Source organism: Balaenoptera musculus, chromosome 16 (genome assembly GCF_009873245.2).
Source record: "Balaenoptera musculus isolate JJ_BM4_2016_0621 chromosome 16, mBalMus1.pri.v3, whole genome shotgun sequence".
In the NCBI taxonomy this organism is placed as follows: domain Eukaryota; kingdom Metazoa; phylum Chordata; class Mammalia; order Artiodactyla; family Balaenopteridae; genus Balaenoptera; species Balaenoptera musculus.
In genome coordinates this window covers 6,561,306-6,584,894 of record NC_045800.1, presented here as the reverse complement: position 1 = coordinate 6,584,894, position 23,589 = coordinate 6,561,306, and the positions used below count along the sequence as shown (strand labels likewise).

The window sequence follows — 23,589 nt, the reverse complement described above, 5'->3', positions numbered from 1 at the left end:
CTCCTTGAGCAACAAAATACAAAGAAACTATAAGGGACTAAAAATAACTGTGTGCATGTGCCGTTGGGGCGAATTCTGGGCAACAAGATACAGAAAGACCCCAAAAACCCAACTGCAACTTCTGAAGAGCCGGGAGCAAAAACAGGGCACTGCGCATGCCCCCTGCACGCAGCACCACCAGAGTGGTGGGCAGACCGCCTAAGGCAGCCCTGCAGCCCGACCCCTGGACACACCCCTCCCCTCCCCCATGTAAGGAACCAGACGCCCCCGCCCCCCTCGAGCTAATGTCCATCTGATGCGAGGTGGTGTATGAACATCACCGGTCCTGGTCTACGTGCTGAGTCCACAAACCCCTTCTAATTCATCCTGGTTCTGTCACTCACTAGCTGTCACTTAACTTCTTAAGTCTCCTTTTCTTCACCAGAGAAATGGGAATACTAGTGACATCCACACCCGAAGGCTGTTAACTGGAATGGACATCGGAGAGGCAAAGCCCCTGCACGGGGCTGGAGTCGCTCAATAGAAAACGCCTTCCAGCGGGACCTGCCGCGTGCGGGGAGCACAGGGGTCTTTCCTACCACAAGCTCACGTGACTGACAGGCAGACACGGCTTTCATTCAACCCAGCTCAGAAACCAAGCCAAGATTATAAAAATGGGAATAAAGTTCGGGGACGGATTCCCGAAACCGCCCTGCAGGCCCTGCATCTGCAGGGAGCCCCTCGAAGTAAATCAGCCTCCCCAGCCTCTGGGAAGCCCGGCTGACTGACTCGGTTTTTCTGTCTCTGAGGGAAAGAAAGCCTCTCTGTATTCGAATTACAATTGTCCACAAAGCAGGAATTTCAAGGTCCTTCTGTAAGATGAATAAAACTCCTTCACACACAGCAGACTTTATTATTCATACCAGGTTTGTCAGTTCTCAGAACGTGGGCACCAAACACAGCTTTGCACTGAAACCACAGACAGCAAGTAACAAGGCACAGTCAGCGTGAGTGGCCAGTGCACTTTATTTGGTCTCCTTCCTGCTGCCAGAGGAGCCGCGTGCGCCGGGCGGGGGTCCCAGCTGGACTCCACGAAGGGACGTCAGGCGCACGTGGGCCTGACGCGGCCCCGGGTCCCGGCCCAGCCTCGGTGTTGGCGGCGGTTCCCCCGGGCGCGGAGCAGGAGTGTGAAGGGGGGCGGTTTCCCGGGAGCCCCTGCCCGATGCCCGGCTCCCCCGGGACGCGGTAGCACCTGGCCCTGGGCCCACAGGGGCAGCTCCGCCCAGGGAGGGCGCCGGGGCCTCCGACTCAGCATCCGTGGGGCTGGAGCGCCGTCCTGATGCCCGCGGCCAGGGCTCGCGGCGTGGGGCTCTCTGCGGTGCAGCTCACGGGCAGGCCCTGCGCGGCCAGGGCGTGGGCTGTGGTGGGCCCAATGGCCACGAACTGCAGGGAGAAGACAGAGGGGCCTCAGTGCACCAGCAGGGCGTGATGGGAGCAGGGCCTGTTGCCTCCTGTCTGTTAGGACATCGCTCTTCCCTCATGTGAGAGCTTGTAAACGAGACGACACCTCCTGAAGTGAACCCAGCTCTACCGCCTGCAAAAGGCCTTCGTCTCTTTACAGCCTCACCATCGGCCTAAGCAGCTCTCGCTAGCCCTGCGGCCCGGGCGCGGGGCAGGAGAGGCCTGGAATCAATCAGCGCCTGCCACGGGCGGGGCCGGGCGGAGCACAGAACAAAGTCTGAAAGGGGCTCTGCGTGCCGCGTGGGGCGGTGGCTGGGCCCTAGGAAAGCAGAGCAGTCAGCACCGGGGCCCGGAGCCAGAGGGTCGGGTTCACATCGCAGCTCCACAGGACGGTGGCCTCAGCAAGTGACCCACCCTCTCTGGGCCTCCGTCCCCTCCTCCGTGAAGCAGAAAGGTTAAGAGGTTTCCTCATCAGGCTGCTCTGAGGAGTAGATGAGCAATGCGTGTAACCACTCGCATGGCCCCGTGCCTGGCACAGACAAACGCCCAGTGACCGTCAGCGGCTGCTACCTGTAGGACCGTCGTTATGTTATCCCAGATTAGAAGCTCCAACGGCCTGGGCCTCGTCAGCAGGACGCCCCTCTCCAAACAAGCTTGTGTCTGATGGTCCCATCCAGAGCCTCACTTTGGGCTGAACATGATTTTTCGTTGTGACTCTGGCCCTTGCTAGCTGTCATTACAAATCACTTGGCCTTTTTGATCCTCGGTTTCCTCATCTGTGAAAGGGGCACAATTACCCTGCCTCTCAGTTGCCAGAGCAGGGCTGAACTGAGAAGATCGACAGCTTCTGGCAGAGAGAATGTGCTCATCCCCACCCCGCTCTGGACTAACACCGCGGACATGGACCCGCCTGGGAGTGGTCTGTGAAGGTGAGCCCCCGACAATGGCAGCCCCTGCCCAGCACCCCCTTCACCGCCCTCCCCAGCCAGGCTGGCGGTAGTGCGAACAAGATACCGCCCTTGCACAACCTCAGGACGCTGTGGCCTCACACTCCTCCCCAGGGCGTGTGGGAATGAGAGGAAGAGGCTGCTGTCTCACAGAAGCTCGGGCTCCTGTGGCTCCCACGCTCCCCCCCATGAAGCAGCCACCCCTCAAGAAACTCCCCAAGGAAAAACATGAAGCTGGACCCCCACCTCACATCATGTACAAAAATTAACTCTAAATGGATCAAAGGCCTAAATGGGAGAGCTAAAACCATAAAACTAGAAGAAAACATAGGAGTGAATCTTCATGACCTTGCATTAGGCAATGTTTTCTTAGATACATGATGAAAAGTACAAATAATAAAATAAAAACTAGATAAAGAAAACTTTTGTGCCTCAAAGAACACCGTGAAAAAAGTGAAAAGACAACTCACAGAATGGGAGAACGTTTTTGCAAATCACATATCTGATAAGGGACTTGTATCCAGAAAAAAGAACTCTTAACAACTGAACAAAAAGGCAACCTAGTTAAAAAGTGGCAAGGATGTGAACAGACATTTCTCTAAAGAAGATATAAAAATGGCCAACAGCACATGAAAAGATGCTCAACATCACTAGTCATTAGGGGAATCCAAACCAAAACCACAACAAGAAACTACTTCTGGTATATTCATAGAATGGACTGTTACCTGGCAATACAGAGGAATGAAGTACTGACACATGAGGATATGGGTAAACCCTGAAACCATTATGCTAAGTGAAAGAAGCCAGTCTTGAAAGGCTATATACGGTATGATTCCATTTATATGAAAAGTCCAGAATAGGTAGATCCACAGAGACAGAGATTGGATTAGTGGTTGCCAGGGGGTTGGGGAGTGACTCTAAGGGATATGTGGTTTCTTTCGTGGCTCTTAAATGTTCTGGACCGAGAGGGTGACGGTGGCACACCTCTGTGAATTTACTAAAAACCACTGAATTGCACACTTTAAAAGGGTACATATGGGGCTTCCCTGGTGGAGCAGTGGTTGAGAATCTGCCTGCCAATGCAGGGGACACGGGTTCGAGCCCTGGTCTGGGAGGATCCCACATGCCGCGGAGCAACTAGGCCCGTGAGCCACAACTACTGAGCCTGCGCGTCTGGAGCCTGTGCTCCGCAACAAGAGAGGCCGCGATAGTGAGAGGTCCGCGCACCGCGATGAAGAGTGGCCCCCGCTCGCCGCAACTAGAAAAAGCCCTCGCACAGAAACGAAGACCCAACACAGCCATAAATAAATAAATATTTTTAAAAAAAACGGTACATATGTAATTCATAAAAAGTGAGTTTTATCGTACATGAATTATATCTGAATAAAGCTATTTTTTAGGGAATTCCCTGGTGGTCCAGTGGTTAGAACTCTGCACTCCCACTGCTGAGGGCTGGGGTTCGCTCCCTGGTTGGGGAACTAAAATCCCACAAAGCCGTGCAGCGCGGCCAAAAAAAAAAGCTGTTTTTTTAAAAAAGAAACATTAAGAAAGAAAGGTGGTCTTTTCTCCATTTTATATTCTTCCTTCCTTTATCAAAGATAAGGTGACCATATGTTCGTGGGTTTATCTCTGGGCTTTCTATCCTGTTCCATTGATCGATATTTCTGTTTTTGTGCCAGTACCATACTGTCTTGATTACTGTAGCTTGGGGGAAAACTGGACAGCTACATGTAAAAGAATGAAATTAGAACACTCCCTAACACCATACACAAATATAAACTCAAAATGGATTAAAGACCTAAATGTAAGGCCAGACGCTATAAAACTCTTAGAGGAAAACATAGGAAGAACACTCTATCACATAAATCACAGCAATATCCTTTTTGACCCACCCCTAGAGAAATGGAAATAAAAACAAAAATAAACAAATGGGACCTAATGAAACTTAAAAGCTTTTGCACAGCAAAGGAAACCATAAACAAGATGAAAAATACAACCCTCAGAATGGGAGAAAATATTTGCAAATGAAGCAACTGACAAAGGATTAATCTCCAAAATTTACAAGCAGCTCATGCAGCTCAATATCACAAAAACAAACAACCCAATCCAAAAATGTGCAGAAGACCTACATAGACATTTCTCCAAAGAAGATATACAGATTGCCAACAAACACATGAAAGGATGCTCAACATCACTAATCATTAGAGAAATGCAAATCAAAACTACAATGAGGTATCACCTCACACCAGTCAGAATGGCCATCATCAAAAAACCTACAAACAATAAATGCTGGAGAGGGTGTGGAGAAAAGGGAATCCTCTTGCACTGTTGGTGGGAATGTAAATTGAAACAGCCACTATGGAGAACAGTATGGAGGTTCCTTAAAAAACTAAAAATAGAACTACCATATGACCCAGCAATCCCACTACTGGGCATATACCCTGAAAAAACCATAATTCAAAAAGAGTCATGTACCACAGTGTTCATTGCAGCTCTATTTATAATACCCAGGACATGGAAGCAACCTAAGTGTCCACTGACAGATGAATGGATAAAGAAGATGTTGTACATATATACAATGGAATATTACTCAGCCATAAAAAGGAATGAAATTGAGTTATGTGTAGTGAGGTGGATGGACCTAGAGTCTGTCATACAAAGTGAAGTAAGTCAGAAAGAGAAAAACAAATACTGCATGCTAACACATATATATGGAATCTAAAAAAAAAAAAAAGGTTCTGAAGAACCTAGGGGCAGGACAGGAATAAAGACACAGATGTAGAGAGTGGACTTGAGGACGCGGGGATGGGGAAGGGTAAGCTGGGACGAAGTGAGAAAGTGACATGGACATATATACACTCCCAAATGTAAAATAGCTAGCTAGTGGGAAGCAGCCGCATAGCACAGGGAGATCAGCTCGGTGCTTTGTGACCACCTAGAGGGGTGGGATAGGGAGGGTGGGAGGGAGACGCAAGAGGGAGGAGATATGGGGACATATGTATATGTATAGCTGATTCACTTTATTATACAGCAGAAACTAACACAACAATGTAAAGCAATTATACTCCAATAAAGATGTTTAAAAAAGAAAGAAAGAAAGAAAGAAACTCCCTGAGATTTGGAACCAGCAAACAGCAGACATAATTTCAGGAGAAGCAGTTTGGTCACAAGATGACTTTTCCCCGTGAGCCTTTTATTCCCTCTGAAATCGTCTGGTCACAGGAGAGAGGGCGTCTGGAGAGCTCCGCTCTTGGCCTCCCCACCACGGGCCTGGCCGGGCCCACGGAGCCCGCCTGCAGGGCTGGACCCGGGCTGCAGACAGTGCCCCGGACAGCCCTGTGCTGATGCCCGTGCTCCGTCCCTGGGCACCGACCGGAGTGAGCGTGCCAGCCGGGGAGGAGGGAGGGGCCGGCAGTGTCTATACAACTGAGACAGTCCTGACCCCCCAGGGGTGCTGGGAGCCGCACCTGTCGTGAAAGGTAAGGGCCTTCACTGCTGGCTGTGTGAGTGCCCGCAATGCTAGCGGCCTGTCCTGGGCGCTCCCAGTCATACCTGCGCCCCCTCCTCAGTCCCCCTTGAGCCCTTTGAGATCATCCCCATCCCAGGCACCAGGGCTGTAACTACTTGTAGACTCCTAACAAATAGTCCCTAAAGAGTGCAAATGGAAATCCTTTGAATTAAAAGACGTGAAAAGGGGAATCACTTTTAGAATAATTTCAAGACAGATGGGAAAAAAGGGAAAGGATGCTAATACCCGTGCCAGGCCCTGAGCTAAGGACTTTGCCTGAATTCTTTCATCTAATCCTGAGACTAACCTATCAGGGAAGACCATACACATGTCTATAAGAGCCACAAAGGGATAATTATCCTCATGCTACAAATGAGGAGACAGGCTCAGAGAGGTTAAGTAACTAGTCCAAGAGCACCAGCCAGGAAGTGGCACTGCTGAGCTGCAAGCAGGGGCCTGGGACTCCTAAAGCCCTGCCTTTTTTTTTTCTTTGGCCATACCGTGCAGCATGTGGAACTTCCCGGACCAGGGATCGAACCCGAGCCCTCTGCAATGGAAATGCAGAGTCTTAACCACTGGACCACCAGGGTGCAGAGTCTTAACCACTGGACCACCAGGGTAGTCCAGCCCTGCCGTTTCTACAGAGCTTCCATCAGGGTGTCTGTGAGGTCAGGAGTGCTTTGGCTTCACATGGAAAGTCTAGGCTAATTAGTAAAAGTTAAAAAAAAAAAAAAGAATCTGAAAAAAGATCAAAAGCCCACTGAATACCTCACCTTAATCTGGTCAATGTTGTCACCAGATAACTCTTGAATATGCTTGAGACTGTGTGTCAGGCCAGAGGGACTGAAAAACGTGATGCTGGCTGGAATGCCCTGCAGGCAGAGAGAACAAGGTCAGTCCCTTGCCTTGGGGCCGAGGAAAGAGATGCTCCCCACCCCGTCACCATCAACCCCCAGAGCCCCAGGCAGCAGCCCCAGGCAGCCCAGGTACATTCACAGCAGGAGGGTCCCTACTGATGCTGGCGTTCTGGGTCCCATGGAGGCGGAGTTCAGGTCGGGAACTGTTTAGAGAGGGGAGCGATGGGAGAGGCTGGGTGCTGTTCCTTGGTCGCTCTGCAGGCCCCCAGATCAGAGGGCACAGGCACCGTGGACCCAGCGCCCAGGAGAGCGGACAGTGCCTCTAGCTTGTGCGGCCGAAGTGCACTGATCAAGTAAGGCAGCAGCCCGGCCCCCCACCAACTCCCCGTCCCTCCCGGAAATGGAGCAGACAGCAGACAGACTGGCCCACCTGGCCTTTCTGAAAGCTTTGGTTTGTGCTAACAGGGTCTCCGAGTACCAGCCAGGCATTCAGAAGCCCGTCCTGGGAGAGGAAGGGGAGGCGTCTTACTGGATACAGATGTGGAAAACCTCGATCAACCCAAACAAGAACCGTGCACCCTTCTGCCTGAAGCCTCCAAAGTTTCCCGCGGCCTCCCAAATTCAATCCAGACTCCCCCGTGGGCCCTGAAGGCCTTCCCAGTGTGGGCCCAGCCCCTCTCCAGCCTCTGCCTTGCAGCTCCACCAGTGCCCCACACCATGAAGAATGACATCAGGGCCACTGTTGACCCCAGGCTGTGCAAAGGGCTTTGTGTAAATTATCTCCTTTAATCCTCGTAAAAACCTTATAGATAGGTCTATTCCTACTTCCCAGATACAGAGATGGAGCCAAAAGCTGGCCTCCTCAAAGTGGCACAGCTGGGGATGGCAGAACCAGCGTCAGGAGGCTTGCGCCCCTCCGCCCTGCCCGCCCCAGCTCCCTGGAAACCCCACACACCTGCTGGGAATAGTAGCTGTTGAGGTTCCCCTGGATTCCTGGGTGTGGGATCGTCTGGTAGACAGTTAAGCTCTCCACGGGAATCCCTGGACACAATCGGGACACAAACCAGGAGACAGACTTCACTGCCCCGGGACCACACTGCGGGGCACAGGTAGTGGAGACCCCCCCGGTGCTGCACGACCCTCCCGGAACAAGCCGCCGGGAGCTGCGAGGTGTGGGCTCAGTGCCAGCAGACTCGGCCAGCCCTCTGCAGCCTGCTTAACACTGCGGAGTGGCTCACGCGGTAGAGGAGGCTGAGATGACAGAGGAAGGACGAAGATCCTGAAAACTCAGCCTTCCTTCGTACCACGGACGCCTTTTGTTCCCGTGTTTGCGTGGGTTGTCCACAGGATTGGCCCTGGACGCTCCCCCACGGATGCTGTCTGTGTGGAATCCCACACTGAGGGCCAGGGCTGCAGGCAGAGCTTGGAGGGGGTTTTACCAGCCTGGGGGCTGAAGCCACGAGCCTTCTAGGGCCTGGATACCTTGGTCCCTGGCACCTTGGGATGGAGCCCGGGGGGACGGAGTTGGAGCGAGCCTAGGTTGGCCGGGCTGGCGGACGCTGCTTTGAGTGCGTGATGAGATCAGCTCCCGCCTTGGACTGGTTTCCACACGTGCCCGCCCCGGGGTCGCCACCACGCCATTGCCCACCCGTCCTCCTGGGGAAGGCTCCGTGCCCCTCTGCATGCTCCCAGCTGAGCTGAGCGGGTGGACGGGAGCGGATCTGAAGCAGGAGGGAGGCCTGCACCCCGCACCTAACGTGAGGGGCGCCCGCCTTCCGGCCTGGCTGGTCCATCCCAGGCCTGCTCTCCCTGTAGGTCCCCAGGGCTGACACCCCGCCACCGCGAAGGCTCTCGGTGGGCCCCAGAGAGGCGGGGGAGTCACCTTTGTCCTTGAGCATTTTCGGCAGGATTTCTCTTCTGAGGGCTCCACAGGGAAACAGAAGAGGCAGTGCTGACGACTCCCCTGCGGATAAACAGGCAGACTTCGTAGGTGGAGGGGCAGCCCCGGGCCCTGCCCTGCGTCTTTGGCTCCAGCACCGTGAGCGGGAGGAAGCTCACGGGGGTCACGTGGGCAACAGCGCGTAGACAACTAACATCCACAGCCCGGGGCTGCTGTCACCCCTGCTCCCTAACCCCCGCCCGTCGTGGTGGCTCCGGGCAGCAGTCACCACTTAGAGTGCAGTGACCAGAGTCAGGTTAGAGGTCAGGCCTGGTGGTGGCCTTGGAGCCACAGTTTCTGCCTCTGGAGGAGCCCGGATGGGCCGGGAGGCATTTGGAGCCTGGGCTCCCGCCGTGAGGAGGCAGGAAACGGCAACCGCTGCCGCAGCAAAGACAAGCTGCAAGGACGCTTCTCGGCCGCCAGGCCAGGAGCCCGAGGGCTGAGGGTGGGCCGCGTGGGGGCCCAGCCTCTCGCCCCCGCGCGCATCTCCGCCCTGGGAGACTGAGCCGCAGGCCTCGCTCTGCAGAGCCGTGGAGACAGCATGCGAGACGCCACCTCCCGGCAAAACTGACCGGCAGTCAGATGGGACTCCTCCGCACTCTGAGAACAAAGCACTTTAGTGGAAGCGACCGCTTTCCCCTTCCGTCTGTCCATCAGATGTAAGGAGCCGTAGCGAGTGCTGGTCAGGCACAAACACGCATTTCCCCACATCCGTAAGATCTCTCTGAACACATCCCCTTTCGGCGCCTGCAATCAGAGGGAGGAACAAGCCAAGCTCTCCCCCTCCGGCACCATCTCCACGAAGGCCCAGCTAAACAACAGGAATGACTGTAGGCGTCCTTATTTCAAGTTGCCCAATAATTACAAACCGGCGAGTGTTTTCTTTATTTAAACGGCTCTGTAAGTATCAGTACCGACATAAAAGAACACAAGCAATCGGAAAACTTTAAAATATACTGTAGATAATAGATGCTCACCGCTCTTTTCCAGTGTGAGGAAATGTTTTCACGCAGTACAGATGCCACCCCTCGTGACACACTTTCAAAGCCATGACCAGGTGCTATTCTGAGCCAGAGCCCAGGCGTCCCTCCAGTGTCTGTGTGTCCGTGTGTGTGTTGGGGGGTGGGGTGTCCAGGAGCCTAGGGGCCAAAGCGGCTCCCACAGACCCTTCCCAGCACCTGCTGTGGGGCAGCTGTAGGACCGGCAGCCAAACCAAGGGCCTACTTTTCCTGCAGGCTCAGCCCCAGGGGTGTGCAAGGGGCTTCCGGAAGATTCCAGAATCGGCCCTTCGCAGCCTCTCTTCTGCGGGTGCAGCAGAGCGCTGAGCTGCTCATCTGTGTGCTCTGACTGCTGGTCGCTACTAGGGAGACGCGGAGCTGGACGCACACCCCGGTGCAGGGCAGGCATCTGTCTTTTTCCCACTGCACCCCAGTGCCCGGTGGAGAGGCAGGCCGAGCAGGACCAACCAGCTCAGCTGGCTTCATGGAAAAGCACCACCGTAGCAGCACAAGGGAGGAAAACCTGAAAATGTCCTGGTTGAGACCTGCCGCAGGGGAGGGGAGACATCCCGTGACTGTACTTCCTGGGTGCTAACCTCCCAGAAGTCAAAGGCAAATAATCAGCACTCCCAAATGGATTATGTCCTGAGCAAAACTCCTCATGGGACTCTCACGTGACTGAAAGATGTAGCAGATTACTTGTTACATTTACGGGAAACAACCTCTGGTGGATGAGGACGTCTATGGCCCATCTCATCACCATGTAAACTGACAGCATCTCCAAAAACGGCCAAGCTCAACCACCCAACCCTTCCTGTTTGTCATAAGATCGTTTATGGAAAATAAATGATTCATTATTTAAAAAAAATTTTTTTTGGGATGAGCTCACTGCTTACTGATTTTTAACCCAAACAGGCCAAAGCTAAATAGGCCAATGTAAAAGCCGGTTGATTACACAGGGGTGAGAGGTGGGGTGTCCCCAGGACGACAGGGGACGACAGGGGGCGACAGGGGCCCGGCAGGGGTCTAACCCGACGCGGGATGGTGAGCCACGGGGCTCAGACGCTCTGCTCTGTGTTCCTTTAACGGGAAGGGGGCCTGGCCCGCTGGGCTGTCGGGCTGAGGACAGCAGCTGTGCTGAAAAGCTTAAGAGGACGTTACGCAGCGGGGGCGGGGGCTCTGCAAACAGTCACTGCTGGTGATTAAGAACTAGACCGAGCGTGTAAATGTCATTTCGCTGGAGATGTGCGAGTCTGTGAAACTCTCGCACCTTCCAGGCCTGCGATGACCGCGCCCTCTCAGGCCTACTGCGAGGGAGGGTCCAGTCGTGCAGGCGGTGGGCACTTAACGTAGGTAATTAGGACCACGAGACTGACTGGGGGACGGAAGGAGAGCCCAGCAAGTGGGCGAGGCTGCAGGGACGAGCCCTTGGTCAGTCAGCGCAAGTCCAGGGGGACAGTTCAAATAACCCGCACAATCTGTCTGCCTCTGACACCCTCCCCCTCCTCTGCTTTCTCTCAAAATGTTGAAATTGTCTTCTACCTTGGACCACTTAACTTGTATTGATACTTTCTTTTCCCTTAGCGGAGATATCCCAGGAGGGAAGAACTGTCTGTCAGAATGACGAGCTTTCAGATTAAATGAGGTAATAGCTTTAAGCACTTATAACAGTGCCTGTCACAGAATAAATAAGTGTTTAAGTAAAATAAATAAGCAATAACTATGAACTGGCCTGTTTACTCCAAGCACTGGACGTAGATTCTTGGCTATTAAAAATCAAGCTTCAGAGTTGATTGGGGGAGAAAATCATGAACGCCTGGGTAAAACCAAGGTGAACGTCCTCGCCAGCAGTCAAGATGGACTCTTATTTGGATGTTATTCCAAGTGCGAACTGAAGATTCATTAGGACCCACGGGGTGAACACTGGCCGTGCCGTGTGGAGTCTGCCCTCCCGCCTGTCCCCTCACAGCTCTGGGACCTTGGATGGTCACTCGGTCCCCGTAGCCTGGACAACAGCACCGTCGAAAAGAGCGCTGGGTGACGCTGGGCGCCCCTGGGCTGTCCCTGGGGTGTCTGAGCCGCCAGTGACGGCTGAGCTGTGGCCTGTGCCTGGTGTGACGGGGGAACCACATTTTTATTTTTTTTATTTCAATTAATTTAAATTTAAATAGGCACATGCGGCTCCTGGCTGCCATACTGGACCGTGCAGCCTGCAGTGGACGGTAGTGAGGACCAGATGAGACGAGGCAGGGGCGTGCCAGGGACACGCTGACCACCCAGGAACGTCTCGTCCTCGACGTTAACACAGCGCATACAGTGACCCAGGAAAGAGGAAATAAAATTATTCTTAAAAGAAAAGTGGAAAAAGGAGAGCCAACTGGGAACGTGGGAAGTCCCTCTGCCATCCCCTGCCTGAGCTCCAGGGGTCCTGGTCCCCGGGGAAGTGGAGGATGTGGGACTTTTTCAGGTCCAGCTCCTAGGGGTCAACAGAAGCACACGAGCTCGAGAACCTTCACCAACAGCACTGGCTCGTGACAGGAGGCCTCCTAAGACTTGAGAGGTTGTTACCTGGAGAAATGCTCTTACACACCGCGCCCAGACACAAAACCACGCACCACGGTCCCAGAAGCCGTACAAATTCCTGGTTAAGGTGTCCTCGCCCCCTGCCCACCCTGAAACCACCACCCCAGGGGCAGAGAAGACACCCCTCTCCCGGGACCACCTCGGAGCAAAACGTCAGGCGTCAGCAGCCAACCCGGCCCTGTCTCCTAGCTCAGCAAGTTCTAGGAAGGGTCTGCAAACCGCAGCCCCAGGTCAGAGCCCAGCCCACGGTCTACGGCTGCTCTCGGGCTACGACGGGCAGAGGCTGTGGCTGCAGAGACGGCGTATCTGGCCCCTCATAGACAGTTCCACAGCCCCGATCCCAAGGAGTGAAGCTCCGATTCCCTCTCAGTGACAGAAGGCAAGCTGGTTCTATGCCATCTTTCACGTCACACATCTCTCAGGGAGGGGCCAAAGTGACAAGGACACAAGAGCATGTGTGTGCAGTTGGATCAGACGTGTAGGGGAGAGGCTGGGACACACAACTTGGAGGTGGGGCTCCCTTACACGTACGCATCGAGCCTCTCTGTCCTCTCTCTCAGAGAGCTCTGCTCCAAAAATCTTGGCTCATATTTCGTCAGAAGCCGAAAATTTCATAATTAATTTAAAGCTTAATCCTTATTTAAATACAAGCATCCCCAGAACCCTTGCCATTTTAAGTCTCAGCCCATACGCTGCCCAGTGATGAGCTTATGGGGGGGGTGAGTGGGCTCTTTAGGGGGAGCGGGCTTTGGGGGAGGGAATTCGGAATTTGGGGGAGGGAAGAGACTCCCACCAGGAGGGCGGGGAGCCGGCAGACGGAGGGACGGTGCCGGCAGCTTCTGCTGCTTCCTCTCCCCTTACAGCCCCTGCACAGGGTCTTGCCTCTGGTTTTGTCTCCAACCCTTTCATTCTGTGTCATGTTCAAGGTGCCTCAAGTCCTTGGGTGGAGGGGGTGGAGGGCAGTAGGCTGGATCTCAGACCAGCGCAGACAGATGCAGGTACAAGGCAGCCACGGTCTCACCAGCCACGCCATCACCATCGTCACCGAGAAGGCACCGAGGACGTGGCCCTTTCCCGAGGTGCTGGCTGTGAGACCAACCAACAAAAACAAATGGGCTTCATTTGGGGCGACCTTGTTCTACTTACTAGAACAAATGTACTCTGCAAGCTTTTCTGCATTTCCACAGTTTTCTCCTTCTGTATGCAGGCCAATTTTATTCACTGGAAAACAACAACAACAGAATATATTTCTTTACATGGTTATTAAAGTCCTGTTCCTGTGTCATTTTTTAAATGTGCAAATACAAAGGCACATGCTTTACAAATGACATGGAGAAAGTCTCCCCTTGGAAGCTGGTGTAGGGAGACGAGAGAGAGCTGGGCCCCAGCCCCACCCTCCCTAGACCTGTGGCTGCGGACGGTAAGGCATCATTACCAGCAACTTAGTCTCAAAAGGCTCAGGAAAAATTGTTCTTTGCCTTGTATTTACAACTTCTCTGTAAGTTTTCTTCAAAATAGCTTGGACAGATTATCAGAAAAGGGATTAGTGGGCCAAAGGGTACAACTATTTTGGCAAAGCTTTTGAATACATGCCGACCAAGTACTTCTCAAAAGATGTGAACCAATTTTCAATGCCATTTAGCAATATTTGAATACATTTGTTTCACCGCAGCCTTATCAGCAGCATTATATAGTTAACTAATTAATTACTTTTTATAAATTTAATAAGGAAAAAAAATCACGTTTTAAACTGAACTACAGTGTCCAATGAACAAAGCTAAGTCAGTGTGGAAGGAAACCTCCTCTTTTCCTTCTCTCCTCTGCTCTCATCACCACACCTCTGCACTCTGGTTACCCAATGTGTGGGTTTTCCACACCAAGCAATTCTCCAGTTCTCAGCTGGGTGTCCTACAAGTGGACTCAAGTCTGACACTCTCTACCGGGAGGTAGCGTCAAATCCCGAGGATGGAGGGCTCAGTCCCACAAACTGCTCCCGCTTCAGACCCAGGTCTCTGCTTGTGCTTCTGACTGACCAGCTCTAAGTCGGAGGTTCTCACAACCCACTCCTTGGGTTGGATCATTTGCTAGAACAGCTCACAGAACTCAGGAAGATGGTTTACTAAGTACTGCAGATTTATTACAAAGGATATTTCAAAGGGTGCAAATGAACAGCCAGAGGGAAGAGATGCATCAGGCAGGTATGGGGGGAGGGCCTGGGCTTCCATGCCCTCTCCTGGCTCCAGCCTCCCAGCACCCTCCGTATTACTGCCCTTCTGGATTTTTATGGCGGCTTCATACATAGGCACGATTGATTAAATCATTGGTCGCTGGTGATTAATTCAACCTCCGGCCAATGTCTTCTCCCTGGAAGTAGGAGGCAGGGAGGGCATGAGGCTGAAAGTTCCTACTCTAATCGGAGGACTGGTTCCCATGGCAACTAGCCCCCAATTTAAGGGGCTTTCCAAAAGTCACCCCATTAAAGTCAACTCAGGGGGAGTTGAAAGAGGTTTGTTATGAATAACAAAATACACCCTATCTTTTTTATCACTCAGGAAATTCCAAGGGTCTTAGGAGCTCTGTGCCAGGAACAGGGACAAAGACCAAATATATATTTCTTATTATAATCACAATATCACAGTCATTCTTTGGTGTTTTATTTATACCTTGACTGCTTACCTAGAGAAGCAGTAGCATTTCCCACCACATACACTGACTTAGCATTCCATTTTTCTTTCAGAGACTTTCTCCAGACTGTAAAACATGAAATTTGATGTGAGTTGCAAATACCAAAGTGGCCATTTGGACTGCTGCCCAAGGCTGTCTGTTCATCCTAAAAAACTTGTGAGCAAGGCAAATTATTAATAACCAAATATAAAAAACAGCAACTCAAACTAAAATCCAGTTTTATATTCTGTTCATATTCTGCAGGCAAATTTTTAAATCACTTTGGCAAATGTTTCAATATGCCTTCCTTATTGAAGGCATTAAGTATTAAATCATTTCCACAATTGCACTAGAAGCATTTTTAATGTATACTAGTAAACATAACTTGAAGAATTAATTTGCATGGTAATATTAAAATTAAAAAATCTAGACTTTTTTCTTTTTTATTTTGGGCGTGCCATGCAGCTTGCAGGATCTTAGCAAGGGACTGAACCCGGGGCCATGGCAGTGAAAGCGCTGAGTCCTAAACACTAGACAGCCAGGGATGTCCCCCCAGCATCTAGACTTTTAAAGAAAAAATTACTGGTCGTGAAAAAGAGGCAACTTAAATGTCTAATAAAGCAATATGACTGGTTTTATTCGGGATATAAATCTGAAAGCAGTCAAGAAACTGTCATCTCAGATGGGAAGGCTCATCTATCTATTAGGTCAAAGAAGAGAATAAATTACAGGTTCATAAACAAACACAATTTAATAGAGAACACTATCATTTTATGACAAAAAATAAACATCTTTAAATATGGATTAAAGAAAAACCAAGAGAAAATGGATAGTATAAATGTATCACAAGGCCACTTGGCATTCAACATCCTTTTAGAAGATAAGGAAACATTAGTTCTTCCTTCCTAAGATCTGACTGTGAGCGTAAGTTTCCCTTAAATTCAATAGTGTTAATCTACCCTTTACACTCCTACGAGAAATTTCCTTTTAAAAAGCAGTAAAAGACTGAGTTTCACCTTCTTTCCTTTCCTACCCCACAAACGTAAATAATATTTATTTAAACATTATCTACAGCATGTGAACAAACCATTCTCCAAGCATCATAGTAGATATCAGCTGGAGCAAGCCCTGGGTGAAATCAGAATGCCCGGCTTCAGAGCTGGCTCTGCCCCTTAACTTGGGTTCGTTCCTGGCAAGTCAGCTGACCCACCTCCTCTGTTTCCCTGTCGAGATAATGGGGATTAACTACACCTCTCCTGCCTGTATTCATAGAGCTGTTGTAACAATCAAAATAAGAAAATGTATGGACTATATTGCACACCTGTAACTTGTATAATATTGTACATCAACTATACTTCAATTTAAAAAAAAGAAAAAAAGAAAATGCATGGGAAAATGCTTTTTAAACTATAAAGCACTATAAAAAGTTATGGTGTCCATGCTGGGTTTTTTTTTCTTTTTCATCATCTTCATCCTCAAAACACATACAAAAGGGAAAGCACAACTGTAAGACCAAGATGCCCAAAGCACCACTGGGAGAGAATACACATGCCTCTCCATCTCGAGTCTTCTTTCTCCATTTTGGAAATAACAGTACTTCCGGCTCTGAGTTGCCTTGAGGATTGGACAGCACAAGTCCTCATCCCTAAGAAAAGCGTTAGACTTTCTCAACAGGAGGTAGCTGTGTATATGAAATCACCGAGGTGGTGATTTTTTTGGCTATAGTGAAAGCCTAATTAACTGTAAAGAGAGCTCATAATGACCACTCTGCACTGTCACTTACTCAATGCTCACCACGCACCAGGCGATGTCCTGAATGCTTCACTTTGGGACTCAGACTCCGCAGCTGGAATCATAAACCTGTGACTTACAGACCGTGTGGTCTTGGAGGGTTTCAAGCCCTCTGCTCTATAGGCTCCTCATTTGTCAGGTGGGGATACTAATCATACCTACCTCAGGGATAAAGCATCTAGGGCCTGGTCTGGCACAGAGTAGGCCCTAGAGAAGCTCTAACTAGTAGTAGAAGTGACGATCCTGGGATGCAAGTATTATTGTGCCCACTTTACAAACAAGGAAACTGAGGCTCAGCGAGGTCAAGGAAGCCGCCAAGGTCAGAATGGCCATCTGAGGCCAGGCCTAACTGGCTGCAAAGCCCTTTGGTAACCACCCGCCCCGCTGCCTCCACCTGTTAGTAAAACTGGAGCTGGTCCGGCCTGACAGACTGGCTCCAGGGCCTTGGACAGGTGCTGACTCTCCCCAAGCCTCAGCGTTCTTATCTGTAAAATGAGGACCATGGTAGGTGAGCCTCTGGCTGGTCCAGGATTGAATGAAATCGTGAATGTCAAGCTAACATAGAGCCTGGTATACAGCAGGCACTCCATACATGTTAGCTCAAAGCTGTCTGATGGGACAGACTAAGGTGGTGTTCAGTCTGAGAGCCGGGCTCTGACAGAGAGGGAAGGAAGCGAGAAGGAGGCCTGAGCGGGGTCACATCATCGAGTGCTGGCTCGGCACACACTGTTCTCATGTGCTGTTGGACCTTCCCATCGTCCCTGTGAGGAAAGAGACTGGTGCCCATATACTGTGACCACCTGGTGGGTGCACATGGAGACCCCCCCAGCGGCACCTGTCTGGGCGTTTAGGAGGTAGCACCGTCTCCTGCTTCCTGGTGACACAGTGCCACGAAGCGCTCACCCCCGTCAGAAGGCTACCACGTAACGTGTCATTCTGTGTGGGACACTAAGAAACAGCTTAGAAGAAGGAATTTCATCTTCTGCTCCCTCCAAAGGTTCCACAAACACGAAGTAACTTGGTACCTAAATACTTTTTGACTAAAAGTCATTGTACTTTCTCAAACCTGAAGTCCAGCTATTTCTGGAATCTAGTATCACCAATGGGAGAAAGCAAAGTCCAGTGGCATTCACAGCAGACCCACCCTTACCTTCGGTTTTATTGTCTTTCTCCAAACACAGCTCCACTGCTTCCACTGCTCTGGGGCTGGTAAAAATGAGGCCCCCGTAACCTTCAGGGTGAGACAGCTGCACACCAAACAACAGCAAAGGCACTTTATATGATGGCCAAGTTCAACATTTTCCAGAATTCTAAATGCTTCACAATAGTAGTAGGCAAACTAATTCCATCCATCCATCCGTCCATCCATCCACTCAAGACATGAGAGCTTACTATGCGCCTGGAACTACTCTAGGCCTTTAAGGACATACAGGTAAATTCATAGCATTTCCCTCAAGCAGCTCACAGTCTTGGGGAGGGAGAGGCCAGTGTGATGCAGGGTGGCAGGTGTAACAGAGCCAAGGGACAATGTGACTCAGCCTGGGTGTGGCCGGGGTGCAGGCAGGACGGTAGACTTGACCTGCATCCATGAGAAAGCTGGAGTATTCAAGGAGCGATATCCATGCTGAAACCCTGGTTTTTGACGATAAAAATGGTGATAAAATCTACTGAACACGTATTCTGAGCTGGGCACTGGGCTGTTATACACATAATCCTGCACTGAACCTGTGAAAGTGCCCTGTGAGATGGGTGGCACTATTTGCATCGCACGGATTAAGACACAGAGGCTTGGCGAGGATAAAGAACTAGTCCAAGGTGAGGGGCAGAGCCCGAACTTGAGCACACGCCCCTGTGATTCCCAAGCCCGTGCGCTCGCTCACTGCCCAACGGGAGCTTCAGAGAGGGAGTTCAGGAAGCCCCTCATGAAACAAACTGGCTGGGGGTGATGGAGAAGCTCCCACAGAGACTCTAGTATTCTTCTGAGCACAGCGTCCTAGCAAAGATCTCAAATGATGAACTCTGGTTCCCTGTTAAAGCTGCTTACAGAAGAGCACGTGATGTGGGTCCCTTACATAGTCCTCACAGCACACAGACCCAGGGCAGATGCCAAATCAATGTTTGCTGAGTAAACTGTTGAATGAATAATTCAATCTTCAGCTCAAAGCAAAGGGAGATAGCAGAGAGGTCCTCCACAGAGTGACGGGCGGGCTCTGACAGGCAGAGCACCTGATGCTCACAGCGGCCAGGGAGCCCGGTGGGCAGGGCTGGGCACACCAGTCCCATGAAGCCGCCCTGGCTCTGGGCCCACGTGTCCAGAACGGTGCCCCCGGGGAGATGTCCGGTGACGGGGTGCACCGTACACTGATGGGGCCTGCGGTGCTGGGCCCTGAATCTTTAATCGGAAGCATTTGGAGGGCTTTCCTGGGACTGTCCCTGGCCATATCTATCGCTCCAATACATGGAAGCAGTCCCAACTCTCCCTCTTATCTGCTGGAGAACTCCGCCAAGCTGCCCAACCTAGGGAAAAACAACAGCTGTTCGGCGCTTTGCTGAGGTCAGGGGCGTGGACTGAATGACAGGAGGGAGGTGGAGGGTCTGCATGGCCAAGAGCGGCACAGGCTTGGTGCCTCACCACGACTGGCTCTCCCAGGCCTCCTTACGGGCCCACCTCCAGGTTGGGTGGCTTTCTGGGGGCGCTGGTAGAGGCTCGGGCTGAGGATCCAGTAGCGGCCACGTCCTGGAGCAGGTGAGCTCGTGCCGTCCTTGTTTTACAGTTGGGTAGTGAGATGAGGGCTAGCAAACGAGTCCTTCCCCTAGAATTCTGTAGGATTCTACAGAAACCAAACGTGTCTCACTCAGAAACGATGGTGCTCAGACACTGATGAATCTTACCTTCTCCGAAAAACTGGGAACAGACAAAAACTCAAATGACAAAACAGGGATCAAAGTGGCTTCGAGTCCATATAATCCTAATTCCTGCAGGTAAAAGAATATAGTTTTGAATTGGCCAGGGTTGTTTGGAAAATAAGGAAAAGGTCCTATTTCACAACTTATTCTGTGACAGTTCCTCAGAGTTTTAGCAGATGGACCCTCCCCTTGACTGCAATCACGAGGCAGTGTTGGGCTCTCAGGGACCAGGCGTGTCAGGTACTTACCCGGATGTAGGGATCCTGGCCACAGTCGTCCTCCTTAGGGTCTTTCAGTAAAAGAACCTTCATTATTGCCTGGCGGTCTCTACAGGGCGCTGTGACAGAGCAGGAAAACGGATCTTAATTAGATCTCAAAGGCTCTTCCTAAGCAGCGTCAGCTGGGCTGGGCGCCAGAAGCAGGTAATCAGCTGCTGGCTGAAGCGGCCTATCCTTGGCACACAATGACACGGCGTTTATGGGCTTGTTCCTTCTGAAGACCCTGTCACCGATAAGGCCCAGGGACAGCATGCTGGCACTTGATATCACTTGGAAAGGCAGATGAAAGCCATTAGGGAAAGGCAGTGTCCTAGCTAAACATTTAAGGCTCACAGAAGAGAACTGATGCAAATTCTGGGTTGTATCTATAACAAATATAGAAATGATTATCTTATATTTTAAGGAAATAAATAATTACTTCCATTTCAAGATAAATATACTCAGTTGCTCATAAGCTCTTTAGGAAATGACTATACTGACTCTTCTATTTCTCAAATGATGTTTTATAAATGTAGTCGAGCATCATGAGAGAATTTTTCAAAAATTTTCTAACAACCCAGAAACCAGTTGGTTGATATTTATCAAAAGGCTTATATACTTCATACCCCTTCTTCCTATAATTTCACTTCCAAGAATAAATTCTAAGGTGACACTCATAAATGTGTGCAAAGATTAACATAAAGATATTCATCCTGGTATTCTTTTTTTTTTAATTGACATATAACATTGTGTTACATTGACATATAACATTGTGTCATTGTGATGGTGAAGTTTAAGGTGTACAATGTGATTTAATACATTTGTATGTTGCAATATGATTACCACCGTAGCATTAGCTAACACCTCCATCACCTCACATAATTATTTCTTTTTTGTGGTGTGAACAATTAATATCTAGTCTCTTAGCACCTTTGAAGTTTATAATACAGTATTGTCGACTATAATCACTATGCTGTGCGTTAGATCCCCGCCCCCTACCCCCCCACCCACCCAGAACTTATTTAACTACGAGTTGCAAGTCTGTATCCTGGTATTCTTTATAATTGCAAATAATTGGAAACAATGTAAACATCTAACAATGAGAGAATGGTTAAATAAATCATGGTACAGTTATATGAAATCATTAAAATATTCATAAACAACTTAATTATATGGATTATTTAATCACAAAATAATGTTAAGTTTAAAAAAGCAGGATTCAGAATTGCATTAAGGTACAATTTATAGATTTTATATATACATATATATGAAAGAATATTCTTTGGTGGTAGGTTAGGGTGATTATTTTCTTCTCTACCTCTTTCTGTTTTACGCCCCAACTTTTTACAATAAATATTAAATTCCTTTTGTGTCAAGGGGGTAAAAGCACATTATAACCATCCCAAAAGCCTCAAATCAAATACCGTCGAAGACCTGTAAAATAAACTCTGCTGGAAATGCAGACTGTATCCCATAAGTAGCATTAGACCACCAGTTAGTTATTTAATAAATATTATACAGGGGTTGATAGTAGTCAAAGAAAGTATATTGCTTGGAGCAGAAATGTGTTAACTCTGGGAGCCATTACTTATAAATTATTACTGAACATATTTCTGGAACATTATAATATCTGTGGGACATCTTAGGAAAATTGTCTCCAAATGAATTGCTTTGTATCTAAGCAACCAAACCTGGGTGAACTAATAATAATTACGAAATCAAGTTCAATTAATGCTGCTGTCGAGCTGTTAGCTAGAGAGACGGGGCATTTGGGGAAATGGGCAGTAGCATCGTTTCTATCACTTCCTGAAGTTATTCAGAATGTGTCTCCCACAGAAACCAGGAATCTCCCTTTCGGTGATGGTCACTGTTAGGTGTCAACTTGGCGAGGATATTTTCCCCATTTATTCACAAATGCTAACCTAGGTGCTGCTGGGCAGGTATTTTAGAGATGTGATCAAGTTGACTTACTGAAAGGATCACACAGAACAAACCAAGTGTTTAGGTGGGATTCAAAGACGGAAGACATTTATTTTCATTCTGGTCCCAACCATTTCAAACAAGGCTGTGGAGAGATGGTCTCTCATGGAATTACGTCGGTACATCCTGTTAGCTCTGCCTTCAACATGAATCCATGGTCCAGCCACTTCGTCACTTCCCCGCTCCTGAGACCACCTGCACGCTGGCTTTTAGTAAAAGGGATGATCCTAGGTAATCAGGGAGGGCCTGGTTCAGTCAATAGAAAGGCCTAAAGAGCAGAACTGAGGTTTCCTTGAGGAAGAAGAAATTTCGCCTGTGGCCACAGCTGCAGCTCGTGCACTAGCCTGGCCTGCCCTTCCCATCAGCTTGCATGGTGAATTTCTGCCCTGCCTCGCCAGCCCTCAAGGCTGCACAAGGCGATTCCTTGCACTAAGTCTCCTGACATATATCCCCTACTGTTCTGTTTCTCTGTGGACCCCTGACTGATACACCTTCCAATCTGGGGGCTGCAGGAGTCTGGCATGTCACTGAGTGGCAGGTAGAACTTGGCATTTTCTGCATAAATCTTTCTGCGCCATGCAAAGCAAGCAACTATTGTGGGGATTAAAAAGTGGGAGCGTAATGCTGTGAAGCAGGCATCCTGCGGCCACAGACCCCTACTCAGCCCTATCATGTTCCCCCCACCTTGGTTCTAGGCTCCAGAATACACATCCCCAAGTTTCCAGAGCATCTGTTACTACTGCTTTCAGATACCAGGAGCCAATCTCTCACACAAGTGTTTCTACAGTGGTTTCAGGCAGTGACGCCTGGGACCCCCCTCAGGGAGGTGCGGTCTGCATTATTTGTTGGAGGCGTGGACAAGTTCAAGCACTCCAGGCTGTGAGGTGACATGGCAGAGGTGACTGGGGTGTGGGTTTACGTCTCCAGGGCGACCTCTCTGAGCAGGAGAATCTGCGTTGAGATCTGAATGGTAACAGCAGGGGCAGAAATGTTCAAGTGTCAGAAAGGGGCTCGGGGTGTCCCCAGGGGAGAAGGGTAGGCGTGGCTCAAGAGCAAAGGATAAGGGAGGCTCTGGTTCCATGAGAAACGGGAATCCACTGGAAGGTTGAAGCAGGAGCGACAGTGGTGGGATTTACACTTCAGAGAGACCTCAGGCTTTGGGGCAAGGCTGGCCACCACAGACGAGGCGTGCAAGTGGCCTCAGGAGCGGGGAAGTTAAGAAGTGGCTGGACCGTGGATTCACGCTGAAGGCAGAGCTAACGGGAGGTACCGACGTAACTCCACGTGAGACCGTCTCTCCACAGCCTGGTTGGAAATGGTCGGGACCAGGACGAAAATAAATGTCTTCCTTCTTTGAATCCCACCTAAACGCTTGGTTTGTTCTGTGTAATCCTATCAGGAAGTCAACTGATCTTCGTAGACAGTTACTGTGAACCAGGCACTGGGTATATAATACGATTCCTGCCCTCATATTAATGGGAGGGTAAAACAGATACATTACAAATAAGTGAAAAGAGTGACAGGGTCACAGTGCAACGAGCATTAGGAAAGAAAAGTCAGGATGCTGTGGAAACATAACTGGCAAGTCTTATCTGGACTAGGAGGGGTGGCAGGGATTGCCACTTGCCCCCAATCATCCACTCTTCCCTTCTCCCTCATATGAATGGAACCCCTCATAATAACGGGGCACGTGGTTGCCCAAGATAAAAACGTGTAGC

General features: G+C 50.1%; 1 protein-coding gene across 4 annotated transcripts in view; it reads right to left on the bottom strand.

Moving 5' to 3' along the window:
• Positions 1-872: 872 nt before the first annotated feature.
• UROS (uroporphyrinogen III synthase) overlaps positions 873-23,589 on the bottom strand; it is a 34,452-nt gene continuing 11,735 nt past the window's right edge. Inside the window, exons 2-10 of one of the 4 annotated variants that reach the window (XM_036827800.1) lie at positions 19,883-19,971; positions 19,620-19,703; positions 17,878-17,974; positions 14,949-15,023; positions 13,419-13,493; positions 8,635-8,715; positions 7,708-7,793; positions 6,669-6,767; positions 873-1,422 (exon numbers count right to left, since the gene is read on the bottom strand). In XM_036827800.1, the coding sequence (XP_036683695.1) occupies positions 1,288-1,422; positions 6,669-6,767; positions 7,708-7,793; positions 8,635-8,715; positions 13,419-13,493; positions 14,949-15,023; positions 17,878-17,974; positions 19,620-19,703; positions 19,883-19,945 (795 nt within the window). In that variant the 5' untranslated portion in view covers positions 19,946-19,971 and the 3' untranslated portion in view covers positions 873-1,287. Of the gene's footprint in view, positions 1,423-6,668; positions 6,768-7,707; positions 7,794-8,634; positions 8,716-9,263; positions 9,290-13,418; positions 13,494-14,948; positions 15,024-17,877; positions 17,975-19,619; positions 19,704-19,882; positions 19,972-23,589 lie in introns of those variants that run through there. The other 3 variants (XM_036827801.1, XM_036827802.1, XM_036827803.1) reach the window with 3 other exon arrangements.